The sequence below is a fragment of the Chlorocebus sabaeus genome, chromosome 12 (genome assembly GCF_047675955.1).
Source record: "Chlorocebus sabaeus isolate Y175 chromosome 12, mChlSab1.0.hap1, whole genome shotgun sequence".
NCBI classification, from domain to species: Eukaryota; Metazoa; Chordata; class Mammalia; order Primates; family Cercopithecidae; genus Chlorocebus; species Chlorocebus sabaeus.
In genome coordinates, this window is record NC_132915.1 from 34,295,711 (window position 1) to 34,315,737 (window position 20,027).

The following is a 20,027-nucleotide window of genomic DNA, read 5'->3' on the forward strand; positions in this document are numbered from 1 at the left end:
GATTTTTTAAAAACAGTTTTAATCTCTATATGTGAAGGATAGGATTTTATCTATTTTTAATATGAGGTTTTCTAATATTCCTTAAGCCACAAGTAAATTTTCTAAATATTTTTTTCTTCTCATCACTAAATAAAAATTTATCTAGCCTGAGATCTTAGGATTTTTTTCTACCCTCTGTGAAGAAATTAGTTTAATTATCCAGCTAATTCTGACTTTTTAAAACCTTAAAAAACTTTCATTTGTATTTGTTAATCTTTACTACTTAACACAGTGGGTTAAAAATACAAATTTCAGTCAGATAGTTGAGAGGGGTTTTTTGGGGGGTCTAGATAATTATAAATGAATTTTGTTATCTTAGCTAATTTCTCTAATTGGATGTTCCAAATTTAGATTCTAAAATGATCAATTTAAGCCAATAGTACATAATGACTTATCTGACAGTGAAGACAGTGATAATTGGGCAGTAGTACAAGAGTATGGCACAAAATTCTTACAGGGTCTTACATCTGGTATTCTGGGAAATTTTATCCTTTGGAATCAGAAGTGAAGATGGAAAAAAATGTATTCATTTGGTGAACGTATTTGTCAATCAATCTATTTGTCTGTCTATGTCAGAATACCAGAAAGTAGGGTTATATTGCTTCTTCCTTTCTTGAATACAGTCCTTCTGGTGGAATCAAAGACCACAGAAACTTTGCTTGAGAAATTCCATGATTTGAGCAGAGCCCACCTGTATCAATTCCATATACCTAGAATATTTTGGTGCAATTTAGCCATGCCTCTGCTATAAACGATGTTGGTCCTTGTTTTTTTTTTTATCATCTGCAAGTGAGAATTGCCAAGGCTATTAAATCAGTAGAACATCTCTGAATGATGTAACATTACCTTTACTACTTACGCATTATGAAGAAATACCAAAAAGTATCATGGGACAATTTTAGGATAAACTATACTAAAAAAAAAAAAGATTTGGCCAGGCGCAGTGGCTCATGCCTGTAATTCCAACCCTTTGGGAGACTGATTGCTTTATCACTTAAGCCCAAGAGGTCAAAGCATAGTGAGCTGCAATTGTGCTATTGCACTCCAGCCTGGGTGACAGAGTGTCACCCTGTCTCAAAAAAAAATTTTTTTTTGAAGGTAAAACTAATGAAAAATGGTATGCCAGTTGAGACACTACGGTTTAATGGAAAGATTAATTGATTCAGAACTCACTGTATAGGATTCTAATTCTGTCTCTGCTGCTAACAAATTGTGTGGCTTCGGGCAGATTACTTAATCATGTGTCTCCATGTTGTCATCGTTGAAGATGAGATATTGAACTAGATGACCTTGAAGGTCCCTTCTGGCTCTTAAGCTTATGCAGTCATGTGCACTTACACATCCACCCCCTCCAAAATACAGAAAATAGACCTGATTATTCAAAAGATTTGAACTTTAAAGCTATTTACATATAAAAGATTGGTTTACTTGTGAATTATTTAACCCTACTCTGTTCTTATCATTTAAAAGTTCTTCAGGAGAGAATACCATGGGTACCACCTGAATGCATTGAAAATCCTAAAAATTTAAATTTGGCAACGGACAAATGGAGTTTTGGTACCACTTTGTGGGAAATCTGCAGTGGAGGAGATAAACCTCTAAGTGCCCTGGATTCTCAAAGAGTAAGTTTATATATAGACTAAGTTAGAATTACTCTATCTCTGAACTTTCATATTACTTTCACATGATTTGTATTTTTTAGCCCATCTAATTTTTAAAAGAAGGTTGGTGTGGCATTACACAATATATTCTCTTTGTGGTTCTTTAATTATAGAAGCTACAATTTTATGAAGATAGGCATCAGCTTCCTGCACCAAAGTGGGCAGAATTAGCAAACCTTATAAATAATTGTATGGATTATGAATCCGATTTCAGGCCTTCTTTCAGAGCCGTCATACGAGATCTTAACAGTTTGTTTACTCCAGGTATGTATTTATGGAGTGATCTTATTGATTTTCCAGCTTTCTATCTTTATTGTATTTAATGAATCATTACTAATTTTTAATTCCTTTAAAACATTTTCTTGATGTCATTTAGGCCCTCTTAATTTCTTATGTTCATATGGCTTTTCATGCTTTATACATATTCTAATCTCCTTGAGTGAGAATTATTTCCTTTTTTTAAAAAAGACCTTTTCTCTTTCAGTAACCTAATTTTAGTTTTCCATTTAATGAGTTGTAAATTACAGTGTTTTTTTTTTTTGCTTCAATTGACTTTAAAAAAATCAATTCTTTTTAACATTTCTCATATTTTATAATTGATTGATTTTCTAAACATGAGCTGTATTTGTTTTGGTTTGTTCTCTCGTTTTTCAAAATACTGAGCTGAAATGCAGGTGTTTGACCTATAGGTGCTTTCTACCCTAGTACTACTCACCTTTCTCACAATAAATATCAGTATATTACCTTACTTTATGAATATGAAAACTACTTATTTTGGAAAACAAATATTTATCCTTTGCCAAGTCTCTCTTGAAAGCCTTTCAGATTATGGGTAATGATTAAAGGCTCCCATTAATATAATCTAAATTATTTGAGTTTCCCTGTATCATTTAGTATTTGTAACTCATGATTATTTTGGCCAACTTGAATGTATATCAGTTTAGTCCAGAGAATGTTATTTGCTAACTTAAGGTGGTAATATTCTTTATTTCTCCAGATTATGAACTATTAACAGAAAATGACATGTTACCAAATATGAGGATAGGTGCCCTAGGGTTTTCTGGTGCCTTTGAAGACAGGGATCCTACACAGTTTGAAGAGAGACATTTGAAATTTCTACAGCAACTCGGCAAGGTAAATTGGCAGAAGTTTTTCAAATAGAGTATAATCATTTCATTTAGGAAAAACTTAGAGTGTTTCTAAAGTTCACTTTCTACAACATTTTAAAGAATGCTTGTAGAAAAAAAAAGGTTTGGTTGTCAGATGTTGGAGAAATGCTGTGTTAAATAAACAGCTGTCTTTACTGAATGAAGGGGGCCAGCTTCATTTGTGAGTAATTCTCACACTTGTGAGTAATTCTCATCAGGTGGGATGAGAGACAGAAAAGAAATAAGAGACAAATTATACAGAAAGAAAAGTGGGCCCGGGGGACCAGCACTCAGCATATGGAGGACCCGTACTGGCAGCAGTCTCTGATTTTCCTGTTTATTAATTAGTATTTTCACTATCTCAGCAAGAGGAATGTGGCAGGAGAGCAGGGTGATAGTGGGGAGAAGGTCAGCAAGAAAACATGTGAGCAAAGGAATCTGTGTCACAAGTAAGTTCAAGGGAAGGTACTATGCCTGGATGTGCACGTAGGCCAGATTTATGCTTCTCTCCACCCAGACATCTCAGTGGAGTAAAGAATAATAAAGCAGTATTGCTGCCAACATGTCTCGCCTCCTGCCACAGGGTGGTTTTTCTCCTATCTCAGAATTGAACAAATGTACAATTGGGTTTTATACATTCAATTCCCAGGGGCAGGCAGGAGACAGTGGCCTTCCTCTGTCTCAACTGCAAGAGGCCTTCCTCTTTTACTAATCCTCCTCAGCACAGACCCTTCAGGGGTGTCGGGCTGGGGAATGGTCAGGTCTTTCCCATCCCATGAGGCCATATTTCAGACTGTCACATGGGGAGAAACCTTGGACAATACCCGGCTTTCCAGGGCAGAGGTCCCTGCAGCTTTCCGCAGTGCATTGTGCCCCTGGTTTATCGAGACTGGAGAATGGCGATGACTTTTACCAAGCATGCTGCCTGTAAACATTTTGTTAACAAGGCACATCCTGCACAGCCCTAGCCTTAAACCTTGATTCCATACAACACATGTTTTTGTGAGCTTAAGGTTGGGGCAAAGTTACAGATTAACAACATCTCAGGGCAAAGCAATTGTTCAGGGTACAGGTCAAAATGGAGTTTCTTATATCTTCCTTTTCTACACAGACAGTAACACTCTGATCTCTCTTTCTTTTCCCTACAACTGAAGAACTTTTCAGAGGCTTTAACGTGTAATGTGCATGGAACATCTTCAAGAGGATGATGAATTAGGCAGTATTACTCAAATTGACTTGACCAAGAGACTGTTTCTTGGTAGCAGGAGTTCATTGTAAGTGATTCAGTGAAATAGAGAAAGGAATACATAAGCTTTTCTACCTGCCTTTCTGCCTTTAGTCATCTCAGGGAGAATTAATCTGATTGCTTAGGGTCTAGGATTTTGACTGTGCCATATTCACTAGCAGAGGCTCTGTCTATTAAAAGGTCATACAGTCATGTATAACCTACATATTATAAGTAAGATACCAGGGAATGCTCAGTTCTTAGTAGGTCCAACCATAGCGGCAAGCTCTCTTTTTCACATAAGCTTGCTAGGATAAGGTTCTCACTAGTAAGTACTATATTAATGTTGTCTGTTATTATCAGCTATTCCTAAATTCATATTTTCCTGACATATCTCCAGATGTCATTGATTTTCCTCTTTTCTGGGAACTTACAGCATTTATTGTTTCTTCTATACAACTTAATCATATAGTCTTTTGTTGTTTATTAGATCTTGGTTTTTGTTTGCGTGCCTTTTTTTCCCTTGACTTAAAAAAAGTTCCTTTAGATCCCAACAGATTACTAGGCACACAATTTTGTCATATATTGTCAAAACAATGGAATACATACTGGTATTTAAGAAGTAGACATAACAAAGAATACATCAAAAGATCACTAATTTAGATTAACAAAAAGGAAACAGCAGACTAAATTATAAAGTTATCTTTTCAAGTAATTTTTTCTAGTTATGAAAGTGATATAGATACTGCTTTTAGAGAAATTGGAAGATATAACAATGAAGATACATTCCATTTGTTGTAGTCTCTGAACAACTACACAAACAATTTCTTTCAATAGTGAAACCATTCTATATATATAATTCTATACTTGCTATTTTTCATATATCAAGATTTTCCCATTAATATTCTTTTAAGACATAATTCTAAAAGTGAATATACCATAATTTATTTACAACATTCCCCATTATTGTAATTTTGAGTTAATTTTCTTTTGCTTTTTAACATTTTTCTGTGAGCTTAAAATTCTTTTAAACATAAGTAAATTGAAGAAAGTCTAAGGAAGGCATTTTCAAAATATATGTACAATGAAATATATTTCTTAGTAATTTAGTTTGTAGGAAATGAAAGGAAAATGGTGTAATCATTAGTCAGTCATAGATATTTTAATGTGGATATTTCCTATCTGCATTTAACATCATAATTTTACTTTCATCTTTTGTTTGAAGTAATTGATGTGTTCCATGGTTTGTCTAGCTATTTGTATTGCCTTATTGAAGCCATTCCTACAAAAATGATTGCATGTCACCTTTTCATTTTATAAAAATTAGCTACTGTATCCCTTTAAGTTATCCTTTTCAATTAGTGGTATGGTGAAAATATTCCAAAGAGGGATGTATATTTAAAATTATTTTCATATTTTTTAAGCCAAGAGAAATAATGGTATATATTTTTTATTTTTAAAAAAATATTTTCATACTGTTTGTAAAAGGAGCCAAGAAACTATTGTGAAATCTTTTCTTTTGCTACTTGAAATCTGGCTTGTTTTTGCTTTCTTCCTTTATCCTCATGCTTATATACTATTTTTTTTTTAAATTTTAACATGGATTATTTATTTGTGTAATAGCCTTACATGTGGATGTTAACAGTGTAAACAGTACCACATATAACCATCAAGATACCTCAATTAGGATTTATAGGACTAGAATGACAGATTCAGATGGTTTAATTACATTTTAAAAGTTTTCTGAAAAAATTTTGCAATAAAAAAATAAATTGCCCATCAATAAATTTGATATCTTTTAAAATGATTTTTGGTTATCTGCAGATGAAGCAAACAAAGTGTATTCTCCAGATTTTTTAGGCACAGTCTGGTGAGATAGCTGCCAGAAAGAACAGAAAGAGTTGTCATTTATCTCTTGTGAGGACAATTTCTGAAAGTTGAATGAGGGTATCTCTTTCTGGGGATGGTCAAACTTTACTGATCTCTCTTACTGCTTCACGGCAGTACTGCTGGGTGAGGTAGGTAGGTTGTTGCACACCATCACTCTGTAATACATACTGTGGAGCTCTGTCTGTATCTCCCGGCAAACTGGGAACTGCTGACAGACAAACCCGACAGGACCAGTGGCTAACCCGAGATTCAGATCAGCTGATGTTGGTTTACCCATGTTAGAACATGAGGTGAAGTCCAGTACATCATCTATTAGCTGAAAAGCTATTCCTACATTTTCTTCCGTACTGATGGGAGATCTCATGCGCCACTGGGTCCGGGCATCCTAGAACAGAGACTGCTTTACAACTGTTGGCTATCAGGCTTGCAGTCATCTTGAAGGTCTTTTCAAGGTAGTGTGCAAATCTTTCATTCTCATTTTCTTTTGACCCAAGCTGAAGAAATTCACCACACACCAAATCTTCAATAACTTGGGTTAAAATAGATATAACAGTTGTATTTCCAATTTGTGCCAGAGCTATAGATGCTACAGAAAGAATTAAATTTCCAGCAAGAACAGCTTTCTTTTCACCTCAGATCTTACTCTGTGTTTTTCTCTTTGAGAACTTGCATCATCAATAACGTCATCGTGAACCAGACTAGCAGTGTGGATCATTTCTGCAATTAAGGCTGTGGCGCGCTGGCTAGCTAGCATATGTCAGAAGTTATTATGATGACTATTACATGCTTGGGCCATTAGCACCATAATAATTGGTCAAAAGGCTTTTCCTTTTACATCAGGGTAGTATTCAGACATTTCCTTAAGTTCTGTTGTTGATATGGGCAGTTCCTTTTTTTTTTTTTTTTTTGAGACGGAGTCTCGCTCTGTCGCCCAGGCTGGAGTGTACTGGCCAGATCTCCCCGCTCACTGCAAGCTCCGCCTCCTGGGTTCACGTCATTCTCCTGCCTCAGCCTCCTGAGTAGCTGGGACTACAGGCACCGGCCACCACGCCTGGCTAATTTTTTGTATTTTTAGTAGGGACGGGGTTTCACCGTGTTAGCCAGGATGGTCTCGATCTCCTGACCTCCAGATCCTCCCGCCTTGGCCTCCCAAAGTGCTGGAATTACAGGCGTGAGCCACGGCGCCCGGCCCTGTGAGCAGTTCCTTTCTAATGTCCTCGTACAGACCTTTCAAGTCTCCCCAACCGAGTTTGAAAGGATCGGTATTTCTCACCACTGTGTGTTTTACTGTACGGGGTTGTGTGATGAAACCGTGATATACTATATACATTTGGACAGGCTGGTGTTAAATGCTTCACAAGATTAAAATAGGACAAGTCAAGTCCCTTCCGCCTATGAGCCTGCACTAGTCATCGGCAGCGGCGGCCCCGCCAGGCTCGGGGAGCCGGGCCCGGGTCACCGTGCTGCTGGCTCCAGGAACAGGCCCGCGCTGCCACGCGAACAGGCCCGCGCTGCCACGCCACCAGCGCCAGGCCATGGTCTGAAAGTCGTGGCAAGACGGCGGCTCCACCTCTGGCCTGCGATCCTCCTCCTGGGACCTGGAGCCTGAAACCTCTTATGTTCTTTATATCCTTTACCTTCTCACTTCACTCCCAGCTGTTTCGAAATCCTCTTTATTCCTTTTTCCTCCATGGTGCAGATCTGGGATTCAGAAATCAGGATCTTAGTGTGACTACTTTGAAATTATCAGCATCACTCTTAATCTTCTCTGAATATGATTTTTATTTTCCTCTCTTCCCATCATTAGCTAACATCTTGGCCCACATTCCTTGAATACTTTCAGTACTCATTATTTTCTGGTCACCTTACTTCCTGCCGTTATTTTGGATGCCCTTCCAATACTTAAAAAAAAAAAAAATTCCTTGGCTTCTCTACCCCAAACTTATGATTACATTAAATGAGTTCATTTTGAATTCTATAATCCCCTGTAATAACCTTACTTAGGAAATTTCCTACCCTGAAATCTCCCTGTCTGACTATAACTTTATAGCCTTTGGCTTTTTTCAACATAAATGCCTTATTTTTGATATCTTTGGTATTGCTAGTGTCTTTCACACTTTCTTCTTATTGGAATGTAAATTGGTGACCCTTTCTAGAGAGCTTCTCATAGAGCAGTTTGTATCAAGGGCCTTTAAATGTTCATATCTTTTAAACTACTTTCACTGGTATCTACAATTATATTACCCCCTCCTTCCCTTGATTATCTGCTTCACTTTTCCTAGTACGGGAACAATACAACTTAGCATTTTTAAAATTGTGCTTCCATCCCTCAAACACTGTAAGAAAAAAATCAAATATAAATCTTGATTGTTTTCATTGAAAACTGATTTCCAACATTGGTTAGGCACTTAAGACTCTTACTGGTTGTATTAGTCTGTTCTCATGCTGCTAATAACGACGTACCTGAGACTGGGTAATTTATAAAGGAAAGAGGTTTAATTGACTCACAGTTACCCATGGCTGGGGAGGCCTCAGGAAACTTACAATCATGGCAGAAGGCACCTCTTCACAGGGCAGCAGGAGAGAGAATGAGTGCCAGCAGGGGAAATGCCAGACGCTTACAAAACCATCAGATCTCATGAGAACTCACTCACTATCACCAGAACAGCATGGAGGAAACCACCCCCATGGTTCAGTTGCCTGCCATCGGGTCCCTCCAGTGACATGTGGGGATTATGGGGTTTACAATTCAAAATGAGATATTGGTGAGGACAGTGCCAAACCATATCACTGGTAGTTCTTTTACTCTCCCTTATTTGATTTCTTTTCTGGTCCTATCTCAAACTCTTCTGGTTTTCTATCTTAAATCTTTCTTTTCACTGAATTTTTCTTCATCTCCTTCTTCCATAAGAAAAATAGAGGCATTCCAAGTTAAAAGTGAGACTGATTTTTGCCTATCAAAGTGATAAAGATTTAGAAAAAGTATAATGACCATTGTTGGCAAAGATGTGATGAAATACACATTTTCCCACTGCTTATTGGAACATCAAATGGTAACCACTGCCAGAGAGCTTCTAATGCAGTGTGTATCAAGGCCCTTTGAAATGTTCTTATCTTTTGAACAGCTATTTAAGTATCCTTAATAGAGATGTACACAAATATTTATTTATAAGAATATTATTGCAATGACATGACTGTATTCAAAAATTTTTCTTAGTGTACATTTATGTTTACAATGTTAAAAATTAGTGCATTCATGTGACAATATACAATAATTAAAAATCATTAATTTCAAGGAATATATAGTGGCACTGGAAAATAAATTTTATGAACACATGGTTAAGTAGAGGGAAAGAAGATAAAACTTATTTCCTACTTTTGTTTTCTAAAATATGTTTTGGAATAATTTCTCACAACAGCCTCATGAGATAGACATTTTATTATTCTCTAAGGAAGAAAAGCCTCATTTTAGGGAGATGTGAATTGTCTATGGTCACAGAGAGAGCAAGTTGTGGATCAATATTCTAGTTCCAATCTGACTTGAGAGTCCTGGGTCTATCCACCTTGTTGTGTGACCTTCTAAACTGTGTAATTATAGATTTAACTCTGAGCCTACGTGGTCTAGGTTTTTTTAAAAATTGACTTCAAGTATATAAGTGAAAATATAGTCACTTAGAATCTTGTAACTCAAGAACTGCATTGTTTTATCCTGTAAGAATGCAATAATATCCAAAATACACTAATTTGATTAATATCAAAAACCTATAATTTATTTAAATGTTATAGCAACTTACCAATTATATGTAGTTAATGAGTCTTAGGTAAAAGAGTGGATTTCTTTAAAGACATCTTCCAAAAAAAAAAAAAAAAGTAGAGTCATCCCATAGGCTAAAAGTTTCTTACTTCTTAATTTGTTTCGGCTGCTATAACAAAATACCATAGACTGGGTAGCTTAAACATCAGACATTTATTTCTCTCAATTCTAGGTCCTGGAAAGTCTGAGTTCAAAGTTCTGGCAGGGGTTGGTTTCTGGGAGGTTTCTTCTTGGCTTGCACATGTCCGTCTTCTTGCTGTGTCCTCACATGGGAGAGATTGCTCTAATGTCTCTTCCTCTTATAAGGGCACTAGCCTTGTCACATGAGGGTTCTACCCTTATAACCTAATTTAACTTTTATCACCTCCTCACAAGACGCTATCTCCAAATACAGTCATAATGGGGTTAAGGCTTATTATATACATTTTGGGTGGGGGTCACAGACATTTAGCCCATAACAGACACATTCCATCCAGATCACTGACAGTGATATGAAAAGGTATTTTGTAAAAAAGGAAAATTCTTCCTGGAAGTTAGTGACAAGAGTTTAGGAATTCCTCAGCATGTCCCTTGGCTTATCTTGATAATTAATGCTTATCATTTATTTAAATGCTTTTTTGAATTTATATTTCAGCCTGTAATTCCTTTTGAAGAAATTAAATTTATAGGTTTACTATGCACCTGTTGTGATAGTATTTCCTTTTCTTGTTCTAAGAGTTCCTTAATATAAGCTTAAAGATATGTCTGCTAATTCCAGCTACTAGAATTTTCTATATAATTTATTTGTAATTTGCCTTGAAAACTTGATATTTCCATCCTAATGTGATGTGTCATTTAGGGTAATTTTGGGAGTGTGGAGATGTGCCGGTATGACCCTCTACAGGACAACACTGGGGAGGTGGTGGCTGTAAAAAAGCTTCAGCATAGTACTGAAGAGCACCTGAGAGACTTTGAAAGGGAAATTGAAATCCTGAAATCCCTACAGCATGACAACATTGTAAAGTACAAGGGAGTGTGCTACAGTGCTGGTAAGCTGCCCATTGAAACCTATTTGAAATTCAAGATATGTCTTTGGCATCCTGTGTAATAGAAACGTACGGTGTCTAATGATCTGGACTTATGCCAATGCCCAGAGGGACAGGCATTCTATAATGACTGGAGATTGTGTTTGGTGATCATAAACTATAACTATAGGAAGTATTTGGCTAGTTGTTTAAACATTCTTTTCAGCTCTTGCTTAAGTTTACCAAGAGAGCATCATTTTTAGAGAAACGGTTTTTGCTTACATTTTCTATAAAAATATTTTTGAATTTTATGTTTTTTGTTTGATATAAATGAGGAGAAAGGAAGTCTTCTCATCAGTTTATTTTGGTTTGCCTAAAGAGTTATAGAAAACTGAAACGCAAGTAGTTTCAAAGCTTTTATTCAAAATTTATTTTCGTTATTCAAGTTTTTGATTCAAAAAGACTATGTTCTTAACAACTATATCACCTTTAATGTATAATAAAGTTTTGTCATTTTAGATTTTATATATGTTTAAGTCATTTATGTATGATAGTTTTCTAATATTTAATCAGTATAATATGGCAGAGTGAAATATTGTTTCCACCTTTATGTTAAAAGGTCGGCGTAATCTAAAATTAATTATGGAATATTTACCATATGGAAGTTTACGAGACTATCTTCAAAAACATAAAGAACGGATAGATCACAAAAAACTTCTGCAGTACACATCTCAGATATGCAAGGTACCTAATATCTTGATTATTTTCTGTAGATGAAGCAACCATATTGAAGTAAATGTTAGGAAATCATCTAGACTTTTTCATAGATAATAAAGGGAATATATAGGGTTAAGACCATTTAAATTGTTTATGTTTATAAAACTAGCTGAAAGAAACATGTTTTATCCATAGGGTATGGAGTATCTTGGTACAAAAAGGTATATCCACAGGGATCTGGCAACAAGAAATATATTGGTGGAGAATGAGAACAGAGTTAAAATTGGAGATTTTGGGTTAACCAAAGTCTTGCCACAAGACAAAGAATACTATAAAGTAAAAGAACCTGGTGAAAGTCCCATATTCTGGTGAGTATATTTCAGTATGATAAATGAAATTTTACAGCACAGACTTCAAACTTTATTGTTATTTAAGTTCGCCATTTCTATATTTACAGTAACAGTGAACATTTAGGTCTTTTAAGTCTTACATTTAACCTTTTTGTTTTAGGTCTTATGGTCATGGTTATAGTCCACATGGGAATAATGGCATGTGCTTTATTTTTATTATTTTCTTGTTTATAGGGATTGTAGGTTTTTCTTCAAAACCGTCTCCTATTTATGGAGGCTTAGGGCTAATTATTAGTGGTGCTGTGGGTTGTGGTATTGTGTTGAATTTTGGTGGGGCTTTCATGGGGTTAATAGTCTTTTTGATTTACTTGGGTGGTATAATGGTTGTTTTTGGTTATACTCTGGTGATAGCTATTGAGGAGTATCCTGAAACATGAGGGTCAAGTACTGATATTTGAGAGGCTTTATTATTAGGATTATTAATACAGTTGATGTTGGTTTGGTGAATAGTTGAATATGATGGGGTGGTGATCACAGTTGATTTTAATAGTGTAGGGAGTTGATTAATTTTTGAGGGGGAGGGGTTGATTCATGAGGATTTTGTAGGTGTGGCTGCCTTGTATAGTTATGGGTGTTGGTTAGTGGTGGTTGCTGGTTGATCATTGTTAGTATTTTTGTTGCAATTGAAATTACTCAGGGTAATAGATTAGATAATTAATAGTAGAGGTTAGGCCTTTTGGGGCAGATATAGTAACAGAGGCTGAAGTTTGGGTTCGTGAAATGGTTTTTGGTATAGACTTTTCTAGTCAAACTGGGTCTAGAAGTGAAGCTAGATTTTGGCTTCTGAAGGTTGAATGGTGAATTGTAGCTGAATAAAAACCTAGTATATTGGAGAAGTTAAATGTCTATAATGGGTACCTTAAGGTTATTACTTATGAAATTAAGCTCCATGGCTAGTAAGAGACCTAGGGTGGTTACACCTAGGGCTGTGAGCTTTAGGTGCAGTGGTATATCTGTTTGGGGGATGAAGTAGGGACAATACTGTTAGTGATGAGGAATCTGGCGAAGATACTGCCGATTGCTAGGTGCTTGAGTTAATCAGGTGCTGTAATAGGATAACCTTGTTTTACAACTCTGATTGTTATTAATGATAATAATCCCCTAAGGTTATAAAGTAAGCACAACTAAATACATAAAAACGTTAGGTCAAGGTGTAGCTCCTGAGGTGGCAAGAAATGGGCTACATTTTCTACCCCAGAAAATTTCATGACAACCTTTATGAAATCTAAGAGCTCAAGGAGGATTTAGCAGTAAACCAAGAGTAGAGTGCTTGGTTGAATAAGGCCATGAAGCATGCACACACCACCCGTCACCCTCCTCAAATATCATTCCAGAAATATTTAAATTCTCTACTCATGAATAGAGGAGATAAGTCATAATATGGTAAGTGTACTGGAAAGTACACTTGGACAAACCAAAGTCTTGTTTAACCTAAAGCATCCAGCTTACACCTGGAAGATTTCATCACAACCTGATCACTTTGAGCCAACCCTAGCCCCACTGAAAATATTATTAAACCATCCTAAACCATCAACCTTAGACAAAAGTATAGGCAATAGAAATTCTTATCTTGGCACAATAGATACAGTACCGTAAGGGAAAGATGAAAGAACTGAGCCAAGCATTAAAAAGCAAAGACAAGCCCTTATACCTTCTGCATAAAGTATTAAGTAGAAATAACTTTACACAGAGAACCATAGCCAAGTCCCCCGAAACTAAACGAGCTACACAAGAATGGCTGAAAGAGCATACTCACCTATGTGGCAAAATAGTGGGAAGATTCATGAGTAGCAGTGCTAAGCCTACCCAGCCTGGTGATAGCTGGTTGTCCAGATAGAATCTTAGTTCAACTTTAAATTTACCCACAGAATTACTTAATCTCCCTGTAAGTTTAACTGTTAATCTAAAGAGGGACAGCTCTTTAGATCCTAGGAATCAACCTTCCTACATAGAGTACAAAATAATATCTCCATAGTTGGCCCAAAAGCAGCCAACAATTAAGAAAGCGTTCAAACTCAACATCCATTATTTAATAGAAGCAATAATGTTAATATAAATAACATGAAAATATTCTCCACTGCATAAGCTTACATCGGACTGGAATAACCCACTGACAGTTAACAGCCAAATATTTTACAATAAGCACCCTATTATTTATACTGTTAATCCCACACAGGCATGCTCTAAGGAAAGATTACAATAAGTAAAAGGAACTCAGCAAATCTAACCCTGCCTGTTTACCAAAAACACCACCTCTAGCATTATCAGTATTAGAGGCACTGCTTGCCCAGTGACATATGTTTAACGGTACCTTGACCATGCAAAGGTAGCATAATCGCTTGTTCCCTAAATAGGGACTTACCAAATGGCCACATGAGGGTTCAGCTATCTCTTACTTTTAATCAGTGAAATCGACCTATTGGTGAAGAGGCAATTACAAGCAAATAAGACGAGAAGACCCCATGGAGCTTTAATTAATTAATGCAAATAAAAACTCAAAAAGCCTACAGGCCTTAACCTACTATTTCTGCATTAAAAATTTTGGTTGGGGTGACCTCATAGCATATTCAACCTCCGAACAACCTAAACTAAGACCGCACTAGTCTAAGCGAGTTAATACACATTGACCTAATAATTTGATCAACAGCACAAGTTACCCTAGGGATAACAGTGCAGTCCTATTCTATCATATCGATAATAGGGTTTACAACCTTGATGTTGGATCAGGACATCCTAATGGTGTAGCCATTATTAAAGGTTTGTTTATTCAACGATTGAAGTCCTACATGATCTATTTCAGACCAGAGTAATCCAGGTCGGTTTCTATCTATTTAACATTTCTCCTAGTATGAAAGGACAAGAAACAGGACCAATTTCATAAAGCACCCTCCCCCCATAAATGATGCTATCTCAATCTAGGAAATCACCACATACCCCACCCAAGAACAGGGTTTCTTAAGATGGCAAAGCCTGGCAATAGCATAAAACGTCAAACTTTACAATCAGAGGTTCAACTCCTCTTCTTAACAATATGCCTATAATTAACCTTCTCCTATTTATTATTCCCACTCTAATCGCTATAGCATTCCTCTCACTTACTGAATGAAAAATCTTAGGCTATATACAGTTATGCAAAGGACCTAATGCTGTAGGCCCCTATGGACTGCTTCAACCATTTGCTGACCCAGTAAAACTTTTCAGTGAACCCTTATGACCCTCAACGTTTTCTATTACGCTTTATATCATTGCCCCAACCCTGGCCCTTTCTATCACCCTCCTCTTCTGGACTCCCCTACCTATACCCGATCCCCTAATTAATTTTAATATAGGCCTCCTATTTATTCTAGCCACATCAAGCCTAGCCGTCTATTCCATTCTATGATCAGGATGAGCATCCAATTCAAATTACATACTAATTGGCACATTACAATGTGGCCCAGACAATTTCATATGAAGTCACCCTAGCCATTATCCTGCTATCAGTACTACTAATAAGTGGCTCATTCAACTTATATGCACTCATCACAACACAAGAATTACTCTGACTGCTCCTACCATCATGACCCTTAGCCATAATATGATTTATTTCCACACAAGCAAAAACTAACTGAACCCCTTTTGATTTGACAGAGAGAGAATTAGAACTAGTTTCAGGCTTCAATGTCGAATATGCTGCAAGTTCATTTGCCCTCTTCTTTATAGCAGAATATATGAATATTATCGTAATAAATGCCCTACTACTATTTTTCTAGGAGCACTATACACTATGTATTTACCAGAACTAGATACCATAAATTTCATTACCAAGACCCTCCTTTTAATTGCCCAGTTTTTATGAATCCGAACAGCATACCTCCAATTCCGCTACAACCAACTTGTATACTTTTTATGAAAAAATTTCCAACCACTTACATTAGCATTCTGCATATGATATGTCTCAATGCCTGTCCTAATTTCCAGCATTCCACCCCAAACATAGGAAATAAGTCTGACAAAAGAATTACTTTGATAGAGTAAACAACAGAGGTTAAAATCCTCTTATTTCTACAACTATAGGAATTGAACCCATCCCTGAGACTCCAAAATTCTCCGTGCTACGTATTAAACCATATCCTAAAGTAAGTTCAGCTAAATAAGCTATTGGGTCCATACCCCTGAAAATGTTGGTTATACCCTTCCCATACTAATTAATCCATTAGCTCAACTTATTATCTCCCTTACTGTTTTCACAGGAACCCTTATCACAATGCTAATGATTTCTTACCTGAACAGGCCTAGGAATAAATATACTAGTTCTTACCCCAATCTTGATTAAAAAAATAAATCTCCCCTCTACAGAAGCAGCTACCAAATATTTTCTTACACAAGCAACTGCATCTATAATTCTCATTATAGGTATCCATTTCAATAACCTGTCCTCCGGGCAATGGACAATAATAAACACTATTAATCAGTTTTCATCCTTAATAATAACAGCCCTAGTAAAAACTAGGAAAAGCCCTCTTTCACTTCTGAGTTCCAGAAGTAACCCAAGGAACTTCTCTAATGTCTGGCACACTTCTCCTCACATGACAAAAACTAGCCCCTATCTTGATTATATTTCAAATTTTCCCATCAATAAACACGACCAGTCTCCTATCTATTACAATACTATCCATTATAGTAAGTGGTTGAGGAGGAGTTAATCAAACACAATTCTGCAAAATCTTGGCCTACTCCTCAAGTACTCATACAGGTTGAATGACCCCAGTACTAACTTATAATCCAAACATTACCATTATAAATCTTATTTATTTACCTTAACAGTTACCACATTTCTAGCACTTAGCCTAAGTATAAGCACTACAACCCTGTCACTGTCTCTCACTTGAAACAAATTAACATGATTAACACCTATAGTTTCACTAATTCTACTATCCCTAGGAGGTTTACCTCTATTAACAGGATTTCTGCCTAAATGAGTCATCATTCAAGAATTTTCAAAAAACAATAGTCTTATTACGCCAACCATTATAGCTATCATAACATGACTCAACCTATACTTTTATATGCGCCTAATTTACTCCATCTCAGTGACAGTATTCCCCACATCCAGTAATACGAAAATGACAATTCAAAAACACAAAACCCATATTACTCCTCCCTCCACTTATTTCTTCTACCTTCCTCTTACCCATCTCTCCACTGATTCTAGTTATAACTTAGAAGTTTAGGTTAAATAAGACCAGGGACCTTCAAAGCCCTTAGTAAGTGAATTATACTTAATTTCTGTAACAAACCCAAGGATTGCAAAACTCTATTCTGCATCAGTTGAACGCAAATCAACCACTTTAATTAAGCTAAGCCCTTGCTAGATTGGTGGAATTCAAACCTACAAAAATTTAGTTAACAGCTAAATCCCCTAATCAGCTAGCTTCAATCTACTTCTCCCTCCAAGTGGGGGGAGGGTGGTAGGCGGGAGAAGCCCCTGCACGATTGAAGCTGCTCCTTTGAATTTGCAATTCAACATAAAAAATTATCTCAAGGCTGGTAAGAAGAGGTCTTGACCTCTGTCTTTAGATTTACAGTCTAATGCTTACTCAGCCATTTTACCCTTTTTTCCACTTATGTTCATCAATTGTTGATTGTTTTCAACCAACCACAAAGATACCGGAACACTATACCTGCTATTCGGTGCATGAGCAGGGATAGTAGGTACCGCCTTAAGCCTTCTAATTCGAGCAGAAATAGGTCAGCCAGGAACTCTGCTAGGAGATGCCAGATCTATAATGTTATTGTTACTGCCCATGCATTCATCATAATCTTCTTTATGGTCATACCAATTATAATTGGGGGTTTGGGCAACTGACTAGTCCCTCTGATAATTGGTGCCCCCGATATGGCATTTCCACAGATAAATAATATGAGCTTCTGACTTCTCCCCCACTCTTTCCTACTCCTATTGCATCCTCAATAGTAGAAGCCGGCACTGGAACCAGCTGAACAGTTTATCCCCCTTTAACAGGAAACCTAACACATGCAAGATCCTTTGTGGATCTTACCATCTTCTCACTTCACTTGGCAAGTCTTCTATTTTAGGAGCCATTAACTTTATTACTACAATTATTCACATAAAGCCCCAGCCATATCGCAGTATCAAACACCCCTTTTTGTCCAACCAGTCCTCATTAGAGCAGTACTTCTACTCCTTTCTCTCCCAGTCCTAGCCACTGGCATTACCATACTATTAACTGACCGTAACCTCAACACTACTTTTTGACCCTGCTGGTGGGGGTGATCCTATCTTGTATCAACATTTATTCTGATTCTTTAGTCACCCTGAAGTTTGTATCCTTATTCTATCAGTATTTGGGATGATCTCCCATATCGTGATGTATTGCTCTGGAAAAAAGGAGCCATTTGGGTATATGGGCATAGTATGAGCCATAATATCTATTGGCTTCTTACGGTTTATCGTATGAGCACACCATATATTTACAGTAGGATCAGACGTAGACACATGAGCATACTTCACCTCTGCTACCATAATTATTGCTATCCCTACTGGTGTCAAGGTCTTTAGCTGATTAGCTACACTGCACAGCGGCAGCATCAAATGATCTCCTGCAATGTTCTGAGCCCTAGGATTCATCTTCCTTTTCACAGTAGGAGGTCTTACCGGCATTGTACTAGCTAATTCATCACTAGATATTATTTTACACGATACATACTATGTTGTAGCTCATTTCCACTACATCCTATCAACAGGAGCGGTGTTCGCCATCATAGGAGGCTTTAACCACTGGTTCCCCCTATTCTCAGGTTATATGCTTAATCAGACCTACACTAAAATTCACTTCACCATTATATTCATAGGTGTTAATTTAACCTTTTTCCCACAGCACTTCCTTGGCCTATCCAGTATGCCTCAACGTTATTCCCATCATCCTGATGCGTACACCGCATGAAATATTATCTCATTCTTAGGCTCATTTATCTCATTAACAACAGTCATGCTAACAATTTTTATAATCTGAGAAGCCTTTGTTTCTAAAAGAAAAACTATAACAACTGAACAACCATCTACTAATTTAGAGTGACTTTACGGCTGTCCATCATCTTACCACACATTCGAAGAGCCTACATTAAATCTTTAAATGAAAAAGGAAGGAATTGAACCTCCAGAAACTGGCTTCAAGCCAATCAATAACTTCTATGACTTTCTCAATAAGATATTAGTAAACTCATTATATAACTTTGTCAAAGTTAAGTTATAGGCTAAATCCTATATGTCTTAATGGCTCATCCAGTTCAATTAGGCCTTCAAGATGCTACATCCCCTATCATAGAAGAACCACTCACTTTCCATGACCACATTCTTATAATTATTTTCCTAATTAGTTCCCTGGTTCTATACATTATTTCCCTAATACAACAAAATTAACTCATATTAGCACCACAGATGCCCAAGAAATCGAGACTGTTGGAACTATTTTACCTGCCATTGTCTTAATTTTAAGCCCTTCCATCCCTACGTATTCTATATAAAACAGATGAAGTTAATAATCCTTCTCTTACTGTCAAAGCCATTGGTCATCAATGATATTGAAGCTATGAATATATAGACTATGAAGAATTAAGCTTCAATTCTTTTTATTTCTTTTTTTGAGATGGAGTCTTGCTCTGTCACCCAGGCTGGAGTGCAGTGGCGTGATCTCGGTTCACTGCAAGCTCTGCCTTCCAGGTTCACGCCATTCTCCTGCCTCAGCCTTCTGAGTAGCTGGGACTACAGGCACCCACCACCACGCCTGGCTCATTTTTTTGTATTTTTAGTAGAGATGGGATTTCACCATGTTAGCCAGGATGGTCTCCATCTCCTGACCTCATGATCTGACTGCCTCGGCCTCCCAAAGTGCTGGGATTACAGGCGTGAGCCACAGCACCTGGCCTAAGCTTCAGTTCTTATATAACCCCAACACCAGACTTAAAGCCAGGAGAACGTCGAGGAGTCGAAGTTGATAACCGAACAATTCTCCCAGTAGAAATACCCATCCATACGTTAATCCTGTCTGAAGACATCCTGCACTCATGAACTATCCCCTCATTAGGCCTCAAAACAGATGCAATCCCCAGATGCTTA

General features: G+C 36.9%; 1 protein-coding gene and 2 pseudogenes across 4 annotated transcripts in view; 1 reads left to right on the top strand and 2 right to left on the bottom strand.

The window, feature by feature from the left end:
- The window catches only part of JAK2 (Janus kinase 2), a 148,631-nt gene that overhangs the window by 93,780 nt on the left and 34,824 nt on the right, over positions 1–20,027 (top strand). For all 4 annotated transcript variants that reach the window (XM_073021559.1, XM_073021558.1, XM_073021560.1 and 1 more), the window contains 6 exons: positions 1,510–1,661; positions 1,814–1,964; positions 2,698–2,834; positions 10,616–10,805; positions 11,401–11,525; positions 11,694–11,866. In XM_073021559.1, coding sequence (XP_072877660.1) covers positions 1,510–1,661; positions 1,814–1,964; positions 2,698–2,834; positions 10,616–10,805; positions 11,401–11,525; positions 11,694–11,866 — 928 coding nt within the window. The remainder of the gene's footprint in view (positions 1–1,509; positions 1,662–1,813; positions 1,965–2,697; positions 2,835–10,615; positions 10,806–11,400; positions 11,526–11,693; positions 11,867–20,027) is intronic.
- On the bottom strand, positions 2,841–3,833 carry LOC140712926 (uncharacterized; annotated as a pseudogene).
- LOC140712927 (all trans-polyprenyl-diphosphate synthase PDSS1 pseudogene) lies at positions 3,946–10,609 on the bottom strand (annotated as a pseudogene).